Source organism: Leucoraja erinacea, chromosome 14 (genome assembly GCF_028641065.1).
Source record: "Leucoraja erinacea ecotype New England chromosome 14, Leri_hhj_1, whole genome shotgun sequence".
Lineage (NCBI taxonomy): Eukaryota > Metazoa > Chordata > Chondrichthyes > Rajiformes > Rajidae > Leucoraja > Leucoraja erinaceus.
This window is the reverse complement of record NC_073390.1, coordinates 50435325-50458279: the sequence shown is the minus strand read 5'-3', so window position 1 is coordinate 50458279 and position 22955 is coordinate 50435325. Positions and strand designations below refer to the sequence as shown.

Genomic DNA, 22955 nt, shown 5'->3' with positions numbered 1-22955 from the left:
ATTGTCAAACTACTAATTCAGCTTAAGAATCAAAAGTGTAGCAACATTTCAGCAAACATTAATTCTCATCGCAGTGAAAGAATTTTGAAACGTGAATTAACGTCGCCACCTTGTGGCCTTCTGAAATAATTTCACGGACAGAAGCACATTAAAGTGAAACATCATCTCAATGTTCAAAATTAACTAAATTGCAGTCCATCGATCATAATTGTTACAATTATAAACTGGAAAAGTGGTCCGGTGAATAGCACAAAATCATATTTGAGACCAGACTCCACCACCAGTGATAATGCACCGTGTAGTTTGATATTCAGGTCTCAACTGGATAAGTCACCTGTTCTTGTTCCCCAGAGATGCTGTCTGATCTGCTGAGTTACTCCAGCACTGGGTGTCCTTTTTTTTAATATTGCTAAGCCCTGCATTGGACAGTTTGACACGGCACCATTTGTACAAATACAAATTGCCTTTATTGTCATTCAAACAACAGAAGTTGGAACGAAATGTTGTTCCCTGCAGTCGTGACAGTAAAATAAGCATAACACACAATTAGCACAGTTTCACACAAACATCCATCACAGTGAATCTCCAAACACCTCCTCACTGTGGTGGAAGGCAAAAGTCTTATCTCTTCCCTGTTCTTTGTTCTTCTCCCGAGTCGAGGTGATCGAGGCTCTTGACATTAAAGCCCCCGGCGGGCGATGGTAAATCCCGCAGCCGATTAAGCCGCGCCGGGCGATGTAAGTCCCTGCAACGGGCCGATTCAAGCCCCGCGATTCGGGGCGGGCGAAGTTGCCGTTGCGGGAGTTCCCGAAAATCGGTCCCCCACCAGGGACCTGCGAGCTCCCGATTTTACCGTTCACAGAGCCTGCTGCCGAAGCCTCCGAAACTCCGCAGCCACCACAGCCTCCGAGTCAGCCAGCTCCACGATGGTAGGCGAGCCCCCAGGTCGATTCCGGTTGGAGGCCGCTCCACCATGTAAGGCCCAAGCGACACGGAGACACGACAAGGAAAAGGTCGCGTCTCCATTCAAGGAAGAGATCAAAAAGTTAAAAAATTCCCCCCACACACACACACACAACAAAAAATAAACCGGAAACATACACCCAATAAGACAAAAACAAAAGAAAACAAGACAGGCGGACGGCAGGTGAGCTGCAGCCATAAGGAGCCGCCACAAGAACTGTATAACCAACCGTTGCAAAAGGTAAAGAAGATGTGTAAACGCACACCTCCAGAATCAGGGAAACTGTGTCCACACCAACCAGCGACCCCTGTACACTAACACTATCCTGTACACCATGGACAATTTACAATGTTTTACTAAAACCGAATTAACCTACAAACCTGTACGTCTTTGGGGTGTGGGAGGAAACTGGAGCACCTGGGGGAACCCCACACGGTCACAAGGAGAACGTACAAACTCCATACAGACAGCACCCGTAGTCAGGATTGAACATGGGTCTCCAGTGCTGCACGGTGGAAATCTTCCCCAGAACTCGAGAAACACATCGAAGGCCCATAAAATAAGATTTGTATCACAATTCGGATATAAATCCAGTGAATTCACTTAGGTTAGTGTAATGCATTTCATTCTGATGAAATCCAGTTACATCCTGCTCAAAAGAAAAAAACGTGATCTGTAATGGTAAACTTGTAAATAATTCATCATCAAAAATAAAATCCCATGATAGTTAATTCGCATGACATTATATTTTGATATTTAACCAACCTTTGTTTTCAGATAAAATATAGCTTCCTTAAGTTTGGTGGACAGTCATGCAAATTTATTTCAAATACCTGAGCAAAAAATATCTAACTTCTTACCTGAAATTCAGCCGTTTTGGGATTGGCTATGTGTACTGCTCTCGTCTTTGCCAGATCCTTGCTCAGCTTGTCAGCAATGTCATCCTGAGAGCACTGAGGTAATTAAAAACAACTATTTATAGAGGAAGCAATGGTCAAACCATCATAGGATCATATGTTCTAGGAGCAGAATTAGACAATTCAGCCCATCAAGTCTACTCTGCCACTCAATCGTCGCTGATCTATCTTTCCCTCTCAACCCCATTCTCCTGCCTTCTCCCCATAACCCCTGACACCCGTACTAATCAATTATCTGTCAGTCTACGTCTTAAAAATATTCATTATCTTGGCCTCCATGGCTGTCCGCGGTGATGTATTCCACAGATTCACCACCCTCTTACTAAATAAGTTACTCATCTCCTTTCTAAAGGTACATCCTTTTATTCCGAGGCTATGGCCTCTGGTCCTATACTCTCCAACTAGTGGAAACATCCTCTCCACATTCACTCAATCCAGGCCTTTCACTATATCAAATCAAATTCACATGCTCCTTGTTAAATCCAAGATACAATGCAACTTGTTCAAACTCATTGAGATCTCACTTTGAGGGGGATTTGGAAATTTAGAGAAAACTTTCTTGGGCTTTTTTTAGGGGCAAGTAAGTAGTTTTACACAGAGGGTGATGGGTGCCGAAATGTGCTGTCAGGGGTAGTGTTTGTGGAGGCAGAGATAATAGTAACGTTTAGGAGGCTTTTTGATGAACACGTGGATATGCAGAGAATTGAGGGCTATGGATCATGCAGGCAGATGAGATTAGCTTATCTTGGCATCATGTACGGCACAGACATTGTGGGCCGAAGGGCCTGTTCCTATGCTGTACCGTTCTGTTTTAAGTTTAGCTTAGTTTAAAGACGCAGGCCTTTTGACATGCAGTGACAAATTCTCTTCATCAAGAGTGCTTAATAATAATCAGATATTTTAGAAGCATGGCAGCATAAGTCACCGTTCACAAAATCTATACACAATTTTCTCCCGATTCTTTCAAGGAACTAACTCAACTCCAACATCCCCACCATTAGATGGTCACAAAAAGTCGGAGTATTTCAGCGGCTCAAACAGCATCTCTGGCGAAAAGGAATAGGTGACGTTTCTGGTCAAACGTCACCTATTCCTTTTCTCCAGAGATGCTGTCTGACCCGCTGAATTACTGCAGCTTTTTGTGTCTATCTTCGGTTTAAACCAACATCTCCAAGCCCACGCCACTGGATTAGATGCAGCAAAAGGAACAATTTGCCACTGAGAAAAGGTGCAGGATGAGGGAAATAGAGTGGTAATAGAATCTGAATCCAGACATCTGAGGAAGGTTCCAGCTGACAAAGATCCCAGAACATTGCCATTTCCCACCACAGCTTTATTGTTAGTAAACCACCCTAATGTACAGCAGTTGACGGTAGATGCATGGCTGTTTATTGGTGAGTTCACTGCATGCATCTAATATTTGTTTTAAACTACAGATGCTGAGAAATCGGAAAAATACAAAATGGTGGAAAACTTAGCAACATCTGTGGAAAAACAAGCAGACAATGTTTCATGATCTGGGACCTTTCATCTGAACATGATCATAAATGAGATCATGAAATGTGTTTGTCATTGCAAACTGTTTTAAATCTAAACAATTAAAGCAGAACCTACTAATATTATTACAATAAACGTGAACATTAAGAACTCACCAGTGCAAAGGTCAAAGCCTCTGTGAATCCCCCAGCAGCCATGTCTTGTCTCAGCAACTCAGATAATTTGTTCAATGGAAACTAATGAAGACAGAGAAAGCACAGTGTCAGGTTGCAATACAGCTTGCTTTGCTGCTGGGAAATGGAATTGATGGGATTGCTATGCGGGGCAAATGTCCTCCTTCTCTGTCACACAGTAACATGAGAATCGACAGACCTTGCAACTGACCGTCAACCAACATTGAAGATTCTATCTCAATGTCCATTCACAGAAAGAGGACATTACTACGATGTAGGAACGGACCGTTCAGCCATCAACTGATCGATCTTAGACACAGCAACCTGGAGTAACTCAGTGGGTCAGGCAGCATCTCCGGAGAAAAGATAATAGGTGACGTTTCGGCTCGAGACCCTTCTTCGGGCTGAGAGACAGGGGAAAGGGAAACGAGAGATATAGACAGTGATGTAGATCATGCAGGATATAGCAAGCAGACAGATCACAAATGCTGCTGTTCCAGACACCTACACCATGTTCCAGACTCCTACACTGGGAGTACAAATTATGTTCAGGTTTAATTATGTTAGTGATACATTTGTATGGTGAAATCTGGCAGTTTGGACCCAACTTGAATCCTTGCAGCCAAGGAAACTGAACTCCTCCTAGCCCATAAATAAAATGTTTGGATCTTGTGTCAGGAAGCATCTACCAAAGGACTGTAATTTACAGGTTTCAATTGATTGATGAGCGTTGTATAGCTACAGGAATTAAGTTTCTACAATTATTACTAATGTGCTGTTAAGTTTAATTTAGTTTAGTTTAGAGATACAACACAGAAACAAACCCTTTGGCCCACTGAGTCCGCACTGAACAGCGATCCCCGCACATTAACACTATCCTACACACACAAGCCAATTTACCTACAAACCTGTCGTGCGAGGAAACTGAAAATCTCGGAGAAAACCCGCGCTGGTCCCGGGGGAAAACGTTCAAACCCGGTACAAACAAGCACCCGTAGTCAGGATCGAACCAGTGTTCCTGGCACTCTACCGCTCTAAAGCAGTAGCTCTACCTCTACACCACCATGCCACCCATATTGATACGATGAAAACCTGTGCAATGTGACATAGTGTCCTCACCTGATTAGCCACAGTGTAGGCTTTGGGTAATGTCATCTTGATATTGTTGTAACCAAATGCTATTGCTGCATCTTCTACAATGTCACACGGATGGATGATATCTGCTCGCGTCGGGGGGATTTCAATTTCTATTTGTGCTCCGTTCTCTATCACCTTTGACGTCAGGTGCATCCGAGTCAGCAGCTTGGCAAGAGAATCTGGTGTTTCCCTGGAAGATAAAAAAAAACAAATGTAATATTCTTTCAAATTCAATTGTTGATTAAATCTACTACTTTTAATAACTTACCTGATTCCAACTCTTTTATTAATAAAGTCTGTACTTAGAATTTCTTTTCTGTACCCCATCTCCTGCAAAAGAACAATTTGCTGTATTACCAAAACAAACTTATTTTAATCCAGGGTACACAAAAAAGCTGGAGAAACTCAGCGGGTGCAGCAGCATCTATGGAGCCAAAACAAACCCTTCTTATTTTAAATCCAGCATTTTTTCTTTAAAAAAAAACCTTCAAAATTTTTTTGTTACCACTCCTGAAAATAATGCGTTTGGGAAATGATGCCATGAATTTTGCCTGCCATTTGCCAGTGACAATTGGTTGAGCCCAGAACCATAGTATTATTAGTTAAGTTTAGTTTAGTTTATTATCATGTGTGCCAAGGAACAGTGAAAGGCTTTTTTGTTACATACTATCCAGTCAGCAGAAAGACTATACATGATTGCAATAAAGCTGTCCATAGATTAGTGCAAGATAAAGTCCTATAAAGAGTGATTAAAGATGAAGGAGGGGAAAGGAACTGGGTGACGGAGAAGAGAGAGTGGAAAGAATGTTGTGCGGGGGAGAGAGGAGAAACAGGGCAGATGCAAAGGAGGGGTGAGGGTTTCTTCTGAAACTGGAGAATTCACTGTTCATGCCGTTGAATTATGGACCACATATACTTATGTTTTCAATGTAGACGTAAATTTTTAATGTCTCGACCATTATTAAAATTATATAATTTCAGATGCAAATAAAAATCCCTCCTCTGCATATTAATAAGTTCAATAATATTCGAAAATAAAGAATATTGAAACAGAATACAATAATCTACTCCGTGAATTGAATGTTAAAACTTTGGTAGATTATTCATATTTTTAACAGGGGCGGCACGGTGGCGCAGGGGTAGAGTTGCTGCCTTACAGCGCCATAGACCCGGGTTCGATCCTGACTACGGGTGCTGTCTGTATGGAGTTTGTACGTTCTCCCCGTAACCACGTAGAATTTTCTCTAGGTTCCTCCCACACTCTAAAGACGTACAGGTTTGTAGGTTAATTGGCTTCAGTAACAATTGTGAATTGTCCCTAGTGTGTAGGATAGTACTAATGTACAGGGATCGCTGGTCGGCGTGGACTCAGTGGGCCAAAGGGCCTGTATCTCCAAATTACACCAAACAAATAATCAACAGCTTAATTTACGTCTTAAATTATAGGTGGTTTCTACTATCTTTGATGATGTTTTGTTATTTTGTCAAAGGCACTAAGAACGCAATTTACATAATGAAAAAAGATATCTGATTATACTCACAGGGTAAGTATACATGTCTTCATTTGGATAAATCACTTGAGCTGCCTCAACTCTAAGATAGATGCAAATTTTACATTAAAATCAATTTCCAAAAAGTTAATTGCATTTCATAAGTGCATCATAGAAGTATTATTAAAATCTCACCAGACTGATTCCTGGGATGGCAGGACTTTCATGTGAAGAAAGACTGGATAGACTCGGCTTGTACTCGCAAGAATTTAGAAGATTGAGGGGGGATCTTATAGAAACTTACAAAATTCTTAAGGGGTTGGACAGGTTAGATGCAGGAAGATTGTTCCCGATGTTGGGGAAGTCCAGGACAAGGGGTCACAGTGTAAGGATAAGGGGGAAATCTTTTAGGACCGAGATGAGGAAAACATTTTTCACACAGAGAGTGGTGAATCTGTGGAATTCTCTGCCACAGAAGGTAGTTGAGGCCAGTTCATTGGCTATATTAAAGAGGGAGTTAGATGTGGTCCTTGTGGCTAATGCGATCAGGGGGTATGGAGAGAAGGCAGGTACTGGATACTGAGTTGGATGATCAGCCATGATCATATTGAATGGCGGTGCAGGCTCGAAGGCCCAAATGGCCTACTCCTGCACCTATTTTCTATGTTTCTATGTTTCTTATCTACATGCTCCACTCAAGAGAAAACATTTCTCTGTTGGAATTCTACAAATACCTTCATAGCTCTCAACACAATTTCTTAATATGGCAAAACATTACTTGATCTTTCTTCTTCGATTTTTTTCTAAACATTTTGTCACACACTGAGAAACAAAATACCTTAAGTACTTACGTAAATGGTTTCTCGCAATATTCACTAAACATTGTGACAATTGTGTCCAGCACTATTTTTGCCTGTTAAAAGAAATAATCCAACATTTAATTCAAGATTGACAAACATTGAAAACACCAACCTAAAATAGCCATAGATCTGACATAGACTGATCTACTTACTTTAGTGCGATCAGTTGCCGTGCATTCGATAAAAACATTCCGTGTGTTGAGTGTTATCTTACTGTGGTCCCCTAGTAAAGCAAAGACATTAAAAAGGATGATCACAATACCTATACTGTAATTTGCACATCCTATGATAAAAACACACGTATTAATTTAGTGTAAAGCATTAATTTAAACAGTGTACAATGCTTGCTTCTAGTATGGCAATCTTACTCTTTCCTTTGTCAATTGTATAATTGCAAATGGAATCGGTCCCAAATCTGAGCACTGAGCTTTAGGAAGGATTTTAAGAACAAAAGAGATTAATTTAATTGTACTGGGTGTGACACGCATCACAATAATACTTTATTAGCCAAGTATCTTTTGCAACATACAAGGAATTTCATTTGCCAAGTCAGTCATACAAGTAAAAAGCAACGGAGCACGCATCACAGTGACTCGTCCACATTCCTCACTGTGATGGAAGGTGAAAAAAAGTTAAATTTCTTCCCTTTGCTCATCCGCGGTTTCTTGTTGACGGGATGATTTTGACTACTGTAGCCGGCGGTGTTTTGGCCCTCCACATCGGGGCGATCAGCTCCTGCATCGGGGGGTGTCAGCTCCCCCGCGCCGGACGATGGAACTCCGCGTCGGGGCTGGTGAAGCCTCTGCCTTCGTTGGAGCTCCCGACATCCACGGCCTCTCCCGAGACTGGGAGCTCCAGATGGAATGTCCGCAGGTCGCGGTTGTAGCGATCCCAGGGAAGGGATCGACTACGACGTTAAGTCCACGCCCCGCGGTGGGGCCCCAAGGTTAGTCCGAGGAGGCCCCCAGCTCCATCGATGGTAGGCTGCAGAGTGACCGGAGACACGATCCGGACTGTAATCGCATCTCCGGCAAGTTAAAAAACTGAAAACAAAAAGTTTCTCCATCCCCGACCCCTTCCCCCCACATAAAACAAACCGGAGAACATTTACACAAACTTTTAACACACAGTAAAATGTTTTAAAAAAAAGATGAAAAAACAGACAGACTGTTGGCGGGGCTGCCAATCGTGCAGCACCCCCTGGTGGTCAATCGTGATAATAAGGTTTATAGGAAGTCCAGTTCATAAGCTAAAACAGTAGTCCTATTCCAATGGACTCGTTAATGAATAGCCAGATGGTCAAAATTAAAGACCTTCAGCAAAACTACACCGGGAAAAGTTACAAGGGTTTATTTTAAATGTAAATGGGTACTGGAACATCAAATACCAAAATATAAAATGACGGAACAGAATTGAGGCTTTCATAAATGAGGGAATAAATAATTGTAAAGTATGGGAAAATAACAGGGAAATATAAATTAGTGGGCACCTCCAGAACAGCTCATATTTACACAACAAAATGCAATATATTGATCATTCGTATTAAAATAATTGAATATGGAAATAACTATATAAATACAATAATATGAATATGATATGAAATGATGTATGATAATAAGACTGTACAATTCAGTCAATGAAGGAAGAAATCCAGTTTGTGTCGGAAGGAACTGCAGATGCTGGTTTAAACCGAAGACAGGCACAAAAAGCTGGAGTCATTCAGCAGGACAGCATCTCTGGAGAGAAGGAATGGGTGACGTTTCGGGTCAAGACCCTTTTAATTTCAGAATAATTCTACTTTTTGATGCTTTCGTTAGCAAATATATGCATCCATAAAGCTGGACAATAACTCAACACCCACCAATAGCAATAGGAAGGCATTATTTAGTTCTTGTTGTAAAACCAAAACCAGTGCCACGTTGAAATTCCACGTAGGCTGCGGAGTGATATATATAGATGTGTAAAATGATAGAGGGATTCAATGGGTAGAAACATAAAATAATTTCTCTGGTGGAAGATTCCGTATGATGGAGGAACAAACTTAAAGACAGGTCTGGTAGAAATGAAACACAAAAGCAACCTTTTCCCATGAAGAGCTGTAAGAATCCACCCCCAAGTTGCGGCATCAACAAAATAATTGTAATATTTACAATAGATCAATATTGTAAGGAGGATAAGGAAAAATATTAAAGATAAATAGTAGGTAGACAAAAGTGCTGGAGAAACTCAGCGGGTGCAGCAGCATCTATGGAAATAGGCAACGTTTCGGGCTGAAGCCCTTCTTCAGACTGACCAGTTAACTGACTATTAAAGATAAATATTCAACAAGCACAAGCACAAGTTGTAAAGCTGGTATTCACACTTCCACATTTTAAACTGGAATTTCAGACTATTTTACTCACCATTTATGATCGGAGGCATGGAAAGAACTATGCCGTTGCTATCGTAGATAATTGGGTAAACTGGTTTATCCTCAATAATGTGTAAATAATGGCGGAGGTGACTGTCGGTCTGAAACCCAAATCACAATAATCATTTTCAAACTCGGTATCCTTGAAGAAATTATTGATCGAACGGATGTCATTATATTGTTTAAGAAGCAACTGCAGATGCTGGAAAATCGAAGGTAGACACAAAAATGCTGGAGAATCTCAGCGGGTGCAGCAGCATCTATGGAGCGAAGGAAATAGGCAACGTTTCGGGCCAAAACCCTTCATCAGACTGATGGGGGGTGGGGGGGGGGGGGCGTGGAGAAGAAAGGAAAAAGGAGGAGGAGCCCGAAGGCTGAGGGATGGGAGGAGAGCAAAGGCTAACAAAATTGGGAGAATTCAATGTTCATTATATATTCCTGCTTCTTTGATTTAAAAAAAATTTGCAACATTTCAGCACACGGGACATTAACAAAGCATGTCAGAGCATTCATAATTTGTAAAGAAAAAAAGCATATTCATTGCAAATGTTTCTTACCCTATAAAGATCCATAAGTTCAATTGCAGTGTATTCTTTTGACTGGTTTAAAGGTTTGAACTTAATCGCTGAGGGTGGCTGTGCTGTATAACTGAAGGGTCCAGATACTGTATCCAGGTCATGGGTTCCAATAGCAACAAGAGCTCGCCTCCTGAAGAAATATTTATTTGCAAGTTATTCTCAAATTTTATTTCTGACCTAACGGTTCAGTATTGCAACTGGAAAAACACCAAAACACAACATCCAAAAATCGAAAGTAATGCAGATAATTAATTGTACATCCTTATTATAACTATAAACCTCTGATCTTGGATGTGGATGTGTTAACCCTGGCTAAAACAGAGCAGCCATAGCACCAAAATTTAGTGAGGACTCATGTATTGTAAGGCCATTTTGGTCAAGTCTGCAGAAATGAGACAAGTTTCTGAGTCGTGCCATTAAGTCTCGGGCCCAGATCAGTGTTGCATATTCAATTGACAGAATTAATAGGCCTCTGTGACCCTCTCTGTGCCTCTGTGTCCCTCTCTCTCTACCAGGGGCGGAAAACCCGGGGGGGGGGGGGGGGGCCAGAGCCAGAGATGACACGTCCCCCCCATGTTTTGAGAGGTGGGGGACATCCCCCCCAAATTTTTGTCATCCGGATTTTAAAATCTCCACTTTCCGCGAGACAGTGGGGGTGGGACTGATGATCGAGGGCGCCGATTTGTCGAGAAAGACGTCAGTAAGTAGGCAACGGGAGCGGGACGTGATGATTCAGCGCGATGATTGGAGGAGGGAGGAGTGGGGGGGGGGGGGGGGGGGGGGTGGGGTGTTGGGTCGGCGGATAGAGGGCGGTGAGTGGAGGAGAGAGACGTGGCACAGACCTGCGCCTCATCCGCATCCAGGATCGATCCCGGACAGGTCTCCGGCGCTGTCCCGTCCGTACCCGAGTGCCTGCCCCCCTGCACGGGTGGCCAGAGAGGTCGGCAGCAAAGGTCCTCCGCTATAGGATCTTTGGTCGTGAGTCAGACAGGCGCGGTGCCCCCAGGCCCACAGCCAGTGCAGAGAAGCAACGCTAAACCCACCTTTACCATCATATGTTTAAGAAGGAACTGCAGATGCTGGAAAATCGAAGGTACACAAAAAAGCTGGAGAAACTCAGCGGGTGCCGAGGAAGGAAATAGGCAATTGGAAATAGGCAACGTTTCGGGCCGAAACCCAAGGGGTTTCGGCCCGAAACGTTGTCTATTTCCTTCGCTCCATAGATGCTGCTGCACCCGCTGAGTTTCTCCAGCTTTTTTGTGTGCCTTTACCATAATATGTTTGCTTCTAATAAAAAAAATTTTTTAAACAAATAAGAAAGTCAGAAACGAAGAGATCTCACCTGCAGATGTTCTGATGTAGTTTTTCTTGCAGCTCAATGAAACTATCATAGCGATCCTTGGTAAACGTTATATTGCGAAGAACAGCCGCTACAGCGTGGGGTCGGACCTGTGCGGTCTACAAAAGGAAGGAAATCTTTCAAGAATTGGCACTCACCCATAGTAATAACAAGTATATGGAATAGCATTGACACATGTGAGAATGGCCCACTTCGCAGTTAAGTTTTGTTTAGTAATACAGCTCAGAAACAGGCCCTTTGGCCCACTGAGTCCACGCCAACCAGCCATCCCCACACACTAACACTACCCTACCAACACTAAGGACAACTTACAATTTTAACAAGCCAATTAACCTACAATCCTATACGTCTGGGGGTGGGACCTGAGTGTGGGAGGAAACTGAAGATCCTGGAGAAAACCCATGCAGGTCACGGGGAGAACGTACAAACTCCGTATAGACAGCACCCGAAGTCAGGGCCGAACCCAGGTCTCTGGCACAGGCCGCAACTCTACCACTACACCATTGTGCCGCCCACTATGAATTATTTTTTTAATAGATCACACCAGAGATGTTTGCCCACAGTTAGAACATCAGAGATTGCCCTAATTTCATTAAAACTGACAGCAACTTCAGAATTACTGTGTGCGCATAATTTAATGTAGGAATCCAGCATTGTTGTCCATGATTCAGTGCTCCACTTTGCACTGCATTGCTCTGCAACCCCCTTCACTAAAATCAAGGGACATCTGCCATTTGGCAGACCATAGACAGAGGAGGCCCTGCAGCATCCTAGGGTTTACCTGGGTCGGGATCCGCTCCAATACATCGGGTGCATGGACTGGACCGTGAACCTTTTGAAAATGGCGCCAAAATATGGCGATTCACGCACGTGTGATCGATGCAAAAATAATTTCACCGTGCAGTGCACACATTATATTTCACCGTACAGTGTTTGGAAGGAATTGCACGCAGTTATACATCACAAAGCTAGACAAAAAATGTTGGTGTAACTCAGCAGGTTAGGCAGCATCTCTGGAGAAAAGGTGGGGGATGGGGGTGGGGGAGTGGGAATAAATTGGAGGCAAGAAAAGGCCACACAAATCAGGGCCGGCAACAGATGACCTTGGGAAGGGTGGAGCCCACAATGGCCCATTGTTGGCTGGGGATGGTGTGATAACAAGAGGGATACAAGGAATATTTAAGAATAAGGGGTAGGCCATTTAGGACTGAGATGAGGAAAAACCTTTTCATCCAGAGTTGTGAATGTGTGGAATTCACTGCCACAGAAGGCAGTGGAGGCCAATGCACTGGATTATTTCAAGAGTGAGTTAGACATAACTCTTAGGGCTAAGGGAATCAACGGGTATGGAGTAAAAGCAGGGACGGGGTACTGAATTTGGATGATCAGCCATAATCATATTGAATGGCGGTGCTGGCTCGAAGGGCCGAATGACTTACTCCTGCACCTATTTTCTATGTTTCTATGATGCGAACAGAGGAACTGGTAGGATGACTGGGGTGCGGGACGGAGAGAGGACAGTGAGGTTGTCCTATAAGAAGAGATTAAGCAATAAGTGACCATGGTTTCTACAGTTTAAATGAATGAGAACTGATCCAATTGAAACACAAGATTCACAGAGAACTTGAATAGGTCCTGTTGGTTACCCTGGATGAAGAGCGAAGAACAAGGGGACCTGGTTTCAAAATGAGGAATCGTCCGATTACGACTGCAATGGCAAGATTTTTTTTTTTTAATTTAGAGGTCATAAATGCTGTGAATTCTCTAGCCAACAGTGCCATTATACGTCAAGACTATTGTGTAGGAGTATCGCTGGGTGGAGTACCAGCAACTTTAGACATATATCCAACTGTTTTATCGGACATGAACATAGAAACATAGAAAATAGGTGCATAGAGTAGGCCATTCGGCCCTTCGAGCCTGCACCGCCATTCAATATGATCATGGCTGATCATCCAAATCAATATCCCATACCTGCCTTCTCTCCATACCCCCTCAATCGTCTAAATTCTAGCGAGTACAAGCCGAGTCTATCCAGTCTTTAGCCACAAGGGCCACATCTAACTCCCTCTTAAATATAGCCAATGAACTGACCTCAACTACCTTCTGTGGCAGAGAGTTCCACAGATTCACCACTCTCTGTGTAAAAACATGTTTTTCTCATCTCAGTCCTAAAAGATTTCCCCCTTATCCTTAAACTGTGACCCCTTGTTCTGGACTTCCTCAACATTGGGAACAATCTTCCTGCATCTAACCTGTCCAACCCCTTAAGAATTTTGTAAGTTTCTATAAAATCCCCCCTCAATCTTCTAAATTCTAGCGAGTACAAGCCGAGTCTATCCAGTCTTTCTTCATATGAAAGTCCTGACATCCCAGGAATCAGTCTGGTGAACCTTCTCTGTACTCCCTCTATGGCAAGAATGTCTGTCCTCAGATTAGGAGACCAAAACTGTACGCAATACTCCAGGTAAGACCCTGTACAACTACAGCAGAACCTCCCTGCTCTTATACTCAAATCCTTTTGCTATGAATGCTAACATACCATAACATGAACTCCAGAAATAATGACTGATGGCTGATTAATATCCTTCATCATGAGCACAAGTAGTTTTAAGTAAATAAATGCAGACATTTCACAGGATCCTGAGAAGTAGTGATAGAATTGAAAATATGATACCGGATGCTGCTGGTTATTATTTAGCATCTTGTACTTCAGTTTGCAATAGTTTTTTTTCCTGCAATTTGCAAAGCAATATTTTGTTTTTCTTACCTCTTCAGTGATCACTAATTTCTCCATGTCGCCATTTAGTGGTCCCACTCGTGTGTACCTTGGAGCTTCAATTCTGTTTTGGAACATGAAAAGTAGACTATATAACCGCCACCGACATGCTGGATATTTTGGAATACAGGTCCACCACCGATTTTCTGCCAACTGGTGATCCGGCACCTCCTTTAATCCGGACAAATTACGAGAGCGCACTTGAAATCCAACCTGGGTTTCCCCCGGAAAAGGCCGCGCCTCAGCGGGGTGATGCGGCCAATCTCGGCCTCACCGGGACCTCCACGCTGATCAGCGGGTGGAATTTGCACTCTGCGGCTGGGTCCAGAGCCGGCAGACCCGTTCCCATAGCCGACTTCTGAGGCTAACTTTACAGGCTGGTATCTCAGCTCCCCGGCAACTTAGCTGGGCCGTTCCAGTACCGTTGCACTCCTCTCGAAGCCCATGACCTTTGGTTGGTTTACTTGGTTTATACTCTCTAGAATTTAGAAGATTGAGAGGGGATCTTATAGAAACTTACAAAATTCTTAAGGGGTTGGACAGGCTAGATGCAGGAAGATTGTTCCCGATGTTGGGGAAGTCCAGGACAAGGGGTTACAGCTTAAGGATAAGGGGGAAATCCTTTTAAACCGAGATGAGAAGAACTTTTTTCACGCAGAGAGTGGTGAATCTCTGGAACTCTCTGCCACAGAGGGTAGTTGAGGCCACTTCATTGGCTATATTTAAGAGGGAGTTAGATGTGGCCCTTGTGGCTAAGGGGATCAGGGGGTATGGAGAGAAGGCAGGTACGGGATACTGAGTTGGATGATCAGCCATGATCATATTGAATGGCGGTGCAGGCTCGAAGGGCAGAATGGCCTACTCCTGCACCTAATTTCTATGTTTCTATGTTTCTATGTTGTTTGGCAAAATGGATAATCCAAAAAAGGCTCTTGAACCAAGGGTGCTGGAAAATCAGTGTGGGGCCTGTATTAATGGTTTCTTGACAAACCAAACATATATTTAGAAATATCACCTGTTCTTGAAGACCAGCAATCCGCGTGTCAATCCCTCCAAACACAAGAGGTCATAGCGATTTGCTGGTACATCAATTTTATATAGTACCACCTCCGATGCCCCATCTGCCTTTCCATCTCCTTGTTCTCTGCTTATTATATCTTTTTCAGATGTCTGCAGATAAAGAATAATATATATGGTTATGTCAAATAACTTGCGCATTATTCCATTTGGATTAAAAAAGCCTTCCCATCAAGCTAAGAGGGTAAATTGCATAGTTTAGTTTAGTTTAGTTTAGTTTAGAGATGCAGCTTGGAAACAGGCCCTTCGGCCCACTGCGCCCATGCCACCCAGCGACACCCGCACAATAACACAATCCTATACGCACTAGGGCTCCCCGTTGGATTGCAACCTTGTCGTGGTCGGGGATCTTGTGTGTCTCAGTGACCCCTAGAGCTATGCCAGCGGGAGATTCGTCTCCTGTTAGGGTCTCCCATGCTGGACAGGTCGAAGGGTAGAGGTGAGACGAAGAGCGATCCACTTGTCCTCCAGGTTGGAGGTTGAGCACAGGGCTAACAACCCTGTCTCGTAAAACAAATATGTTATGGAAACGGCAACTGAAGGAATCAACGCTACTGAGTGGAGGACCTTTGGTGCTGCCCTTCTTGCCAGGAGGCAGAATAGACAGTAAGTAAGTAATACATACTAGGGACAATTTACAATTTTACCAAGCCAATTAGCCTGCAAACCTATACGTCTTTGGAGTGTGGAAGGAAATGGGAACACACAAACCCACGCAGGTCACGGAGAGAAGGTACAAACTCCGAACAGACAGTCTATAATAGAATGATACAGACCAATCTTTAATATAATTTTCTATTGTCTATTTATTTGTATTTTTTATATGCTGAATTTTTTTAGTAGTTTATTAAGGATTTTACAGAGTAATAAGTTTACATATCTGATGTGCTACTGCAAGTAAGAATCTCCTTGATAAGACAAAATGCTGCAGTAACTCAGCGGGACAGGCAGCATTTCTGGAGAACCGAAACATCACCCATTCCTTCTATCCAGAGATGCTGTCTGTCCTGCTGAGTTACTCCATCATTTTGTGTCTATCTTTGGTTCAAACCAGCATCTGCAGTTCTTTTCTAAAAATGTCTTTGTTCCGTTTCAGGGCATAGTCAAGTCAAGTCAAGTCAAGTCAATTTTATTTCTATAGCACATTTAAAAACAACTCTCGTCGACCAAAGTGCTTTACATTAGTGCAGGTACTAACTTGCTACATACAGTGGTACATAGATCAACAATACATACATAGATAGAAACATAGAAACATAGAAAACAGGTGCAGGAGTAGGCCATTCGGCCCTTCGAGCCTGCACCGCCATTCAATATGATCATGGCTGATCATCCAACTCAGTATCCTGTACCTGCCTTCTCTCCATACCGCCTGATCCCTTTAGCCACAAGGGCCACATCTAACTCCCTCTTAAATATAGCCAATGAACTGGCCTCAACTACCTTCTGTGGCAGAGAATTCCATAGATTCACCACTCTGTGTAAAAAATGATATTCTCATCTCGGTCCTAAAAGACCTCCCTCCTGTCCTTAAACTGTGACCCCTTGTTCTGGACTTCCCCAACATCGGGAATAATCTTCCTGCATCTAGCCTGTCCAACCCCTTAAGAATTTTGTAAGTTTCTATAAGATCCCCCCTCAATCTTCTAAATTCTAGCGAGTACAAGCCGAGTCTATCCAGTCTTTCTTCATATGAAAGTCCTGCCATCCCAGGAAGAGAAGCACACATACAGAGCTCCCTCAGAGGACCTCAAGAAAGGCTTGAGAGAAGAAATAAGTTTTAAGTCTAGACTTAAAAGAGTTGATGGAGGGGGATTTCTGATGGGAAGAGGGATGCTGTTCCATAGTCTAGGAGCTGCAACCGCAAAGGTGCGGTCGCCCCTGAGCTTATGCCTAGACCGCGGGATGTTCAGTAACCCCAAGTCGGCCGATCTGAGGGTGGTGTGGTGGGTAAGCAGATTTTTGATGTAGGTGGGGGCTTTGTATACATCAAGAAGGATCTTGAAATTGATTCGGATCCGCACAGGGAGCCAGTGGAGAGAGGCCAGAATAAAACAAAATAATGACAATAAAACTCCTGACTTGATCTCTGCCATATACATTGTGAATGCCAATCTAGGCTTCAGCAGCTCTGAGTTACTGTCAGATAAAGAGAAATAAGACCCAACTCATCTCTCGTTTCACGACCTAGTTGGAAAATGCCCAGAAACTGAAAATTTGATCATTTTTGAACATGTATTAAAAAAAACATGTGCCCTTAACATGCATAAGATAATTATGGGTGGGGTGGGGCAATTCAAAGGTGTTCCCTCACCTTCGCATTAGTCCCTCACCCTTCGCATTACTCTCTGCTATCCTGTTATCTAATAGAAAATGTACATTTGTACACCCAGGGCATGCTACATAATTTAAGAGACTCAAACACTAAAGGCAATCAAGAGACAAACCTATGATCACATTGAATGGCGGTGCTGGCTCAAAGGGCCAAATGGCCTACTCCTGCACCTATTGTCTATTGTCTATGCAGAGCAGACACACCCACTGAACTCGATTCAGTCTTAGCAGTGAACATCTTGAAGAGTGAAACCTGGAAGAAAAAATCCTCCCATGCTTTTCTTTTTACCAACATGCCACCCTTTCTGATAAAAGAATTCTTGACTGCTAGATTGTACATGCACCTGCTGTATAAACTACATTTAGAAACCATAATTTGATACTGTACCACTTCATCCAGCTCCAGGCCAAATTCAAAGCACAGTTCATCAAATTCTTCATCAGCTGTAAAACAAAATAATCAAGTTGGACATTGTGGAAACTGATCATTGAACTAAATGCCTGAAATAAGCCTATAATGTTATAGAAGGAAGTTAAGCTATTTGCAAGATATATCAAGCCAATTGGAAGTATTCTGTTTTAACACATATTGCTCTAAAAACTGTTATGTAAACTTCAAATGCACATTTCTATTTTAAAATCAATTTTTAATTGATTTTGCCATAGGAAATCAGAATATATGCTTCAAAAGCTGAGCACTGTGCAATAGCCTCTCTGCGATTCGTAATGTGCTGAAACCCCCCAAAAGTGGTACCCACTGGTATTGTTAGGTTGGTGAGGAACACATGTGCTATGCTTTTATTCGTAGGTCAGAGCGAAGAATACAAGGTTATGTTGTAGGTACACAAAAAAGCTGGAGCAACTCAGCGGGTGCAGCAGCATCTATGGAGGAAATAGGCAACGTTTCGGGCCGAAACCCTTCTTCAGACAGTCTGAACCCGCTGAGTTTCTCCAGCTTTTTTGTGTACCTTCGATTCTCCAGCATCTGCAGTTCCTTCTTAAACAAGGTTATGTTGTAACTGTACAAAACACTGGTTAGACCACACTTAGAGTATTATGTGCAGTTCTGTCCGCCACACTATAATAAGGATACAAAGTGCTGGAGTAACTCAGCGGGTCATGGATCCACGTTCTCCAGGGATGCTGCCTGACCCGCTGAGTTACTCCAGCATTTTGTGTCTACCTTCTCTGTAAGTGAGCATCTGCAGTTCCTTGTTTTCTACACTATAAAAAGCATCTGGTTTTGCTGGAAAGGGTGCAGAGAGGATTCATCAGAATGTTGCCTGAATTTACTAAGCTATTAGTATGAGGAGAAATAGGACAGGCTGGGCTCGTTTTCCCTGGAGTGTTGGAGGTTAAGTAGTGACATGGTAGAGGTATATGAACTTAAATGAGGCATAGATAGGATCGACAGTCAAAATCATTTTCTCATGATAGAAATATCAAAAACAGGTTTAAGATAAGAGGAAGGAGTTTCAAAGGGTAAAGTGTTCTTCTTCCCCACAGAGAATGGCTGACATCTGGAACACACTGACAGATGAGATCGTGGGATCAGATATAATAAACGAGTAATTTAGACTGACACTTGGTTGGATGGGCAAGGGATATAGGTTCACAAGTAACTTTAGATGCTGTACTCAAGAGCAATAAAACAAGAACAATGCAGATCAGGTCATGTCCATGGGGGCTGGACAGTGGTTGACATTTCAGGTAGAGACCCTGCATCAAGACCTCTATAGGATCTCGACCATCAACCGAGTTCTAGGCAGCACAGTGGTAGAGCTGCAACCTCATAGCGTCAGAGACCCGGGTCCAAACTTGACCTCTTGTGCTGTCTGTGTGGAGTTTGCACGTTCTTCCTATGTCCAGGTGGGTTTCCTCCGGGTGCTCTGGTTTTCTCACACATCCCAAAAAACATGCAGGTTGATAGGTTATTTGGATGCTGTTTAGTGCAGGTTGATAGGTTGTTTAAGAAGGAACTGGAAAATCGAAGGTAGAAAAAAATGCTGGAGAAACTCAGCGGGTGCAGCAGCATCTATGGAGCGAAGGAACTAGGCAACGTTTCGGACCGTAACCCTTCTTCAGACAAGTTATTTGGATGCTGTGAAATTCCCCTTACTGTGCAGGTGAGTGGTAGAATCTTGGGGAATTGGTGACAATATGGAGAAAATGAAGTTAGACAGAAAATGCTGGAGTTACTCAGTGGGTCAGGCAGCATCTCTGGAGAAAAGGAATAGGTGACGTTTTGGGTCGAGACCCTCCTTCAGACTGAGAGTCAGGGGAACGAGATACAAATTAGGTTAAATTAGTGTAAATGGGTGGTTGATAGTCAGTGTGGACTCGCTGAGCCAAAGGGCCCGTTTCCATGCTGCATATATCTCTCGCTAGGAAATGTCAACCTTTCCTGCACCTCCCATTGAACGATTGATGGACCCAGTGCGGTTTAAGGTTGATAGGTTGTTTAGAAGGAACTGAAAACTGAAGGCATGGAGGTGGTGGCCGAGAAAGGTCAGGTAAATGAAGGTGTATTATTTGGGAGGTGAAGGAGGAGGACGTGGGCTACATGATGGGGACCGTAAAACTTGACAAGTTATTTGGATGCTGCAAATTCCCCTTACTGTGAGGTGAGTGGTAGTTCTTGGGGAATGGTGACAATATGGAGAAAATGAAGGACAGAAAATGCTGGAGTTACTCAGTGGGTCAGGCAGCATCTCTGGAGAAAAGGAATAGGTGACGTTTTGGGTCGAGACCCTCCTTCAGACTGAGAGTCAGGGGAACGAGATACAAATTAGGTTAAATTAGTGTAAATGGGTGGTTGATAGTCAGTGTGGACTCGGTGAGCCAAAGGGCCCGTTTCCATGCTGCATATATCTCTCGCTAGGAAATGTCAACCTTTCCTGCACCTCCATTGAACGATATGGACCCAGTGCGGGTAAACGGCATTGGTGCAGAGAGGCGAAAACTGTTGGCATGCAGGTGGTGGGCCGAAGGGTCTGGTAAATGAAGGTGTATTTTGGGAGGGAGGAGGACGCCGGCTACATGATGCAATCACGGTAAGGCAAACATTGACTGCATGATGCAATCGCAGGACTGGATTTGGTGTTTAAATGAATGAATGCAGAATCCAGCTGCAGCTGATGTTGCAGATTCTACGCTGTCTATTTCACACTGCAAACACCACCCACCCTCCCCTCTCTCCTCCTCTTAGAGTCTGCCCCATGTGGAAACTTTTCAACCCCCCCTACCATCCCTCATTCACCTCTTCCCGGGGACCCTCCAGCCGTCAATACACCACCGATCGCCAAGACAATGAATGAATGAATGGACTCACTGTACGTTCGCCCCAGAGCCTGAAATAACAAGTCCCGCTTCACGCTGATGGTCGGCATGGCCAAACCCTGGAGAAATGATACACGCTACACATGCGCACAATACAGAAACTAACTTCCCACAGCAGTTGGCTGCCCCGCTCCTGCTTTTATTTTTTGGCATTTTCGATTTTGCATAGACTTCTTTCCAACGCATGCATGCTTTAAAAAATATAAAAAGCACTATGCAATAGTTCAAATATGTGTTGCTCCCAGCAGCAACCCGCTGGCAAGCAATGCTGTCACCTAGTGTAGTAACATTTGGCAACTCAGAGTTGAGCAGGACCTCGGCTGCTGGTGATGTGATGTCGAGGGCGGATCCCGTGGAAGGAGAGAGGCTTTGCCCATAGGGTGTCCCCAGCGGGAAAGTTGTCAGCACCAAGGATCTTATAGCGGAGCTCAAACACAGCTTGTGAGCCATTTAAAAATAAATGATTTAAAAAACATTTTTAAAAAAAAAGACAATTACCAGAGTCATTTTTTATTCTTGACAAGAATTAACAGAAGTAGGAACTAACAGAATTATGATTCTAACCCTGTATCACACACACAAACTGTTCCCCTGTAACGTTGATTCACTGGGAAACGTCTTTTCATTTTGCACTGTACAACTGTTGCTTGCAAGATGACAATAAAGGTTGTGTTTAAGAGGGAACTGCAGATGCTGGAGAATCGAAGGTTACACAGAAAAGCTGGAGAAACTCAGCGGGTGCAGCAGCATCTATGGAGCGAAGGAAATAGGCAACGTTTCGGGCCGAAACGTTGCCTATTTCCTTCGCTCCATAGATGCTGCTGCACCCGCTGAGTTTCTCCAGCTTTTCTGTGTAACTGACAATAAAGGTTGATTGATTGATTGATTGATTACACTGCGAGTCGGGTTGGGTCCGGTTACTAAAATGGGCGGGGAAAATGCCCAGGATCCCCTCCGTAGCGTACTACACGTCAGCCCATTGCATTTCGCATGAGTGGCCTATCTTGCTCCGCTATAGGATCTTTTGTCAGCACTCCTCAAGTATCTTTGGTTGTCAGTGTGTGGTTGCAAATAGCAGACACAAGCTGCGAAAGAAATTCGACCAATGTACGTCTGCAAATATTTGGAGCGTCCCATCAGTGCAGAGTTTATTTTATTTCCAAAAATAAACTTAATTCACAATTTAAAAAATATATAAAGCTTACATGCCCAGCGGAAGGAATGTAGATTTTCTAATTTCAAGTAACCATTGCATTCCCTCTCTGTCCCTTCCCCACCTTTGCTAGTTTTGCTCTTCGTATCCCCTGGTTATCACCTCCATCCACAGCCAACGATGAACAACAGTTGTGGGCTCTTTGGTCATCTGATCTGTTCTGTACCTTTCCATGCCTTTTCTAGTTTGCCTCTCCCCTGACTCTCAGTCCGAAGAAGGGTCTCGACCCGAAACATCACCTATTATTTTTCTCCAGAGATGCGGCCTGACACGCTGATTCACTCCAGCACAAGGTGTGTGTTTACAAAAACAAGAATCGTGCAAAAAATCTTCCGACATTCTCAGCGTCTATCTATTAATTAGTGTCATATTCAGTAGTCTTCATAACCATCTTAAACCAAGCTCCCTTGCCACTATTGTAACCCCCTGAAGTGATATCCCTTTACTTGTTTGAAGAGTGTTCCCACTGAAATTTGCCCCTCAATGTCCTGCAGCAGAAGGACCCTATTCTGTTGTGTTTAAGAAGGAACTGCAGATGCTGGAAAATCGAAGGTACACAAAAATGCTGGAGAAACTCAGCGGGTGCAGCAGCATCGATGGAGCGAAGGAAATAGGCAACGTTTCGGCCCGAAACATTGCCTATTCCCTATTCTGTTTGCAGATATCAGCTATTGTGTAACTATCATCAGTAACAAAAATAAACTTGGCACAAAAGTCTGACATAACAGCAAACGCCCATGTAGAAACTTGGCTGCAGAGATCATGAGGGTTGAAAGGGCCCCAGGCACAAGATATTAATAATAAAATCAAAAATACCACATAACACG

The 22955-nt window shown here is 43.4% G+C and overlaps 1 protein-coding gene across 2 annotated transcripts in view; it reads right to left on the bottom strand.

Annotated features, from left to right (window-relative positions):
- Positions 1-21160, bottom strand: part of farsb (phenylalanyl-tRNA synthetase subunit beta) — a 56096-nt gene extending 34936 nt beyond the window's left edge. The window contains exons 1-14 of one of the 2 annotated variants that reach the window (XM_055646407.1): positions 20836-21160; positions 17965-18020; positions 15181-15335; positions 14157-14229; positions 11369-11484; positions 10006-10156; positions 9441-9549; positions 7191-7261; positions 7030-7091; positions 6230-6281; positions 4957-5018; positions 4671-4878; positions 3534-3614; positions 1825-1917 (exon numbers count right to left, since the gene is read on the bottom strand). In XM_055646407.1, the coding sequence (XP_055502382.1) occupies positions 1825-1917; positions 3534-3614; positions 4671-4878; positions 4957-5018; positions 6230-6281; positions 7030-7091; positions 7191-7261; positions 9441-9549; positions 10006-10156; positions 11369-11484; positions 14157-14229; positions 15181-15335; positions 17965-18020; positions 20836-20965 (1419 nt within the window). In that variant the 5' untranslated portion in view covers positions 20966-21160. The remainder of the gene's footprint in view (positions 1-1824; positions 1918-3533; positions 3615-4670; positions 4879-4956; positions 5019-6229; positions 6282-7029; positions 7092-7190; positions 7262-9440; positions 9550-10005; positions 10157-11368; positions 11485-14156; positions 14230-15180; positions 15336-17964; positions 18021-20835) is intronic. The other variant, XM_055646408.1, reaches the window with a different exon arrangement.
- Positions 21161-22955: the final 1795 nt, after the last annotated feature.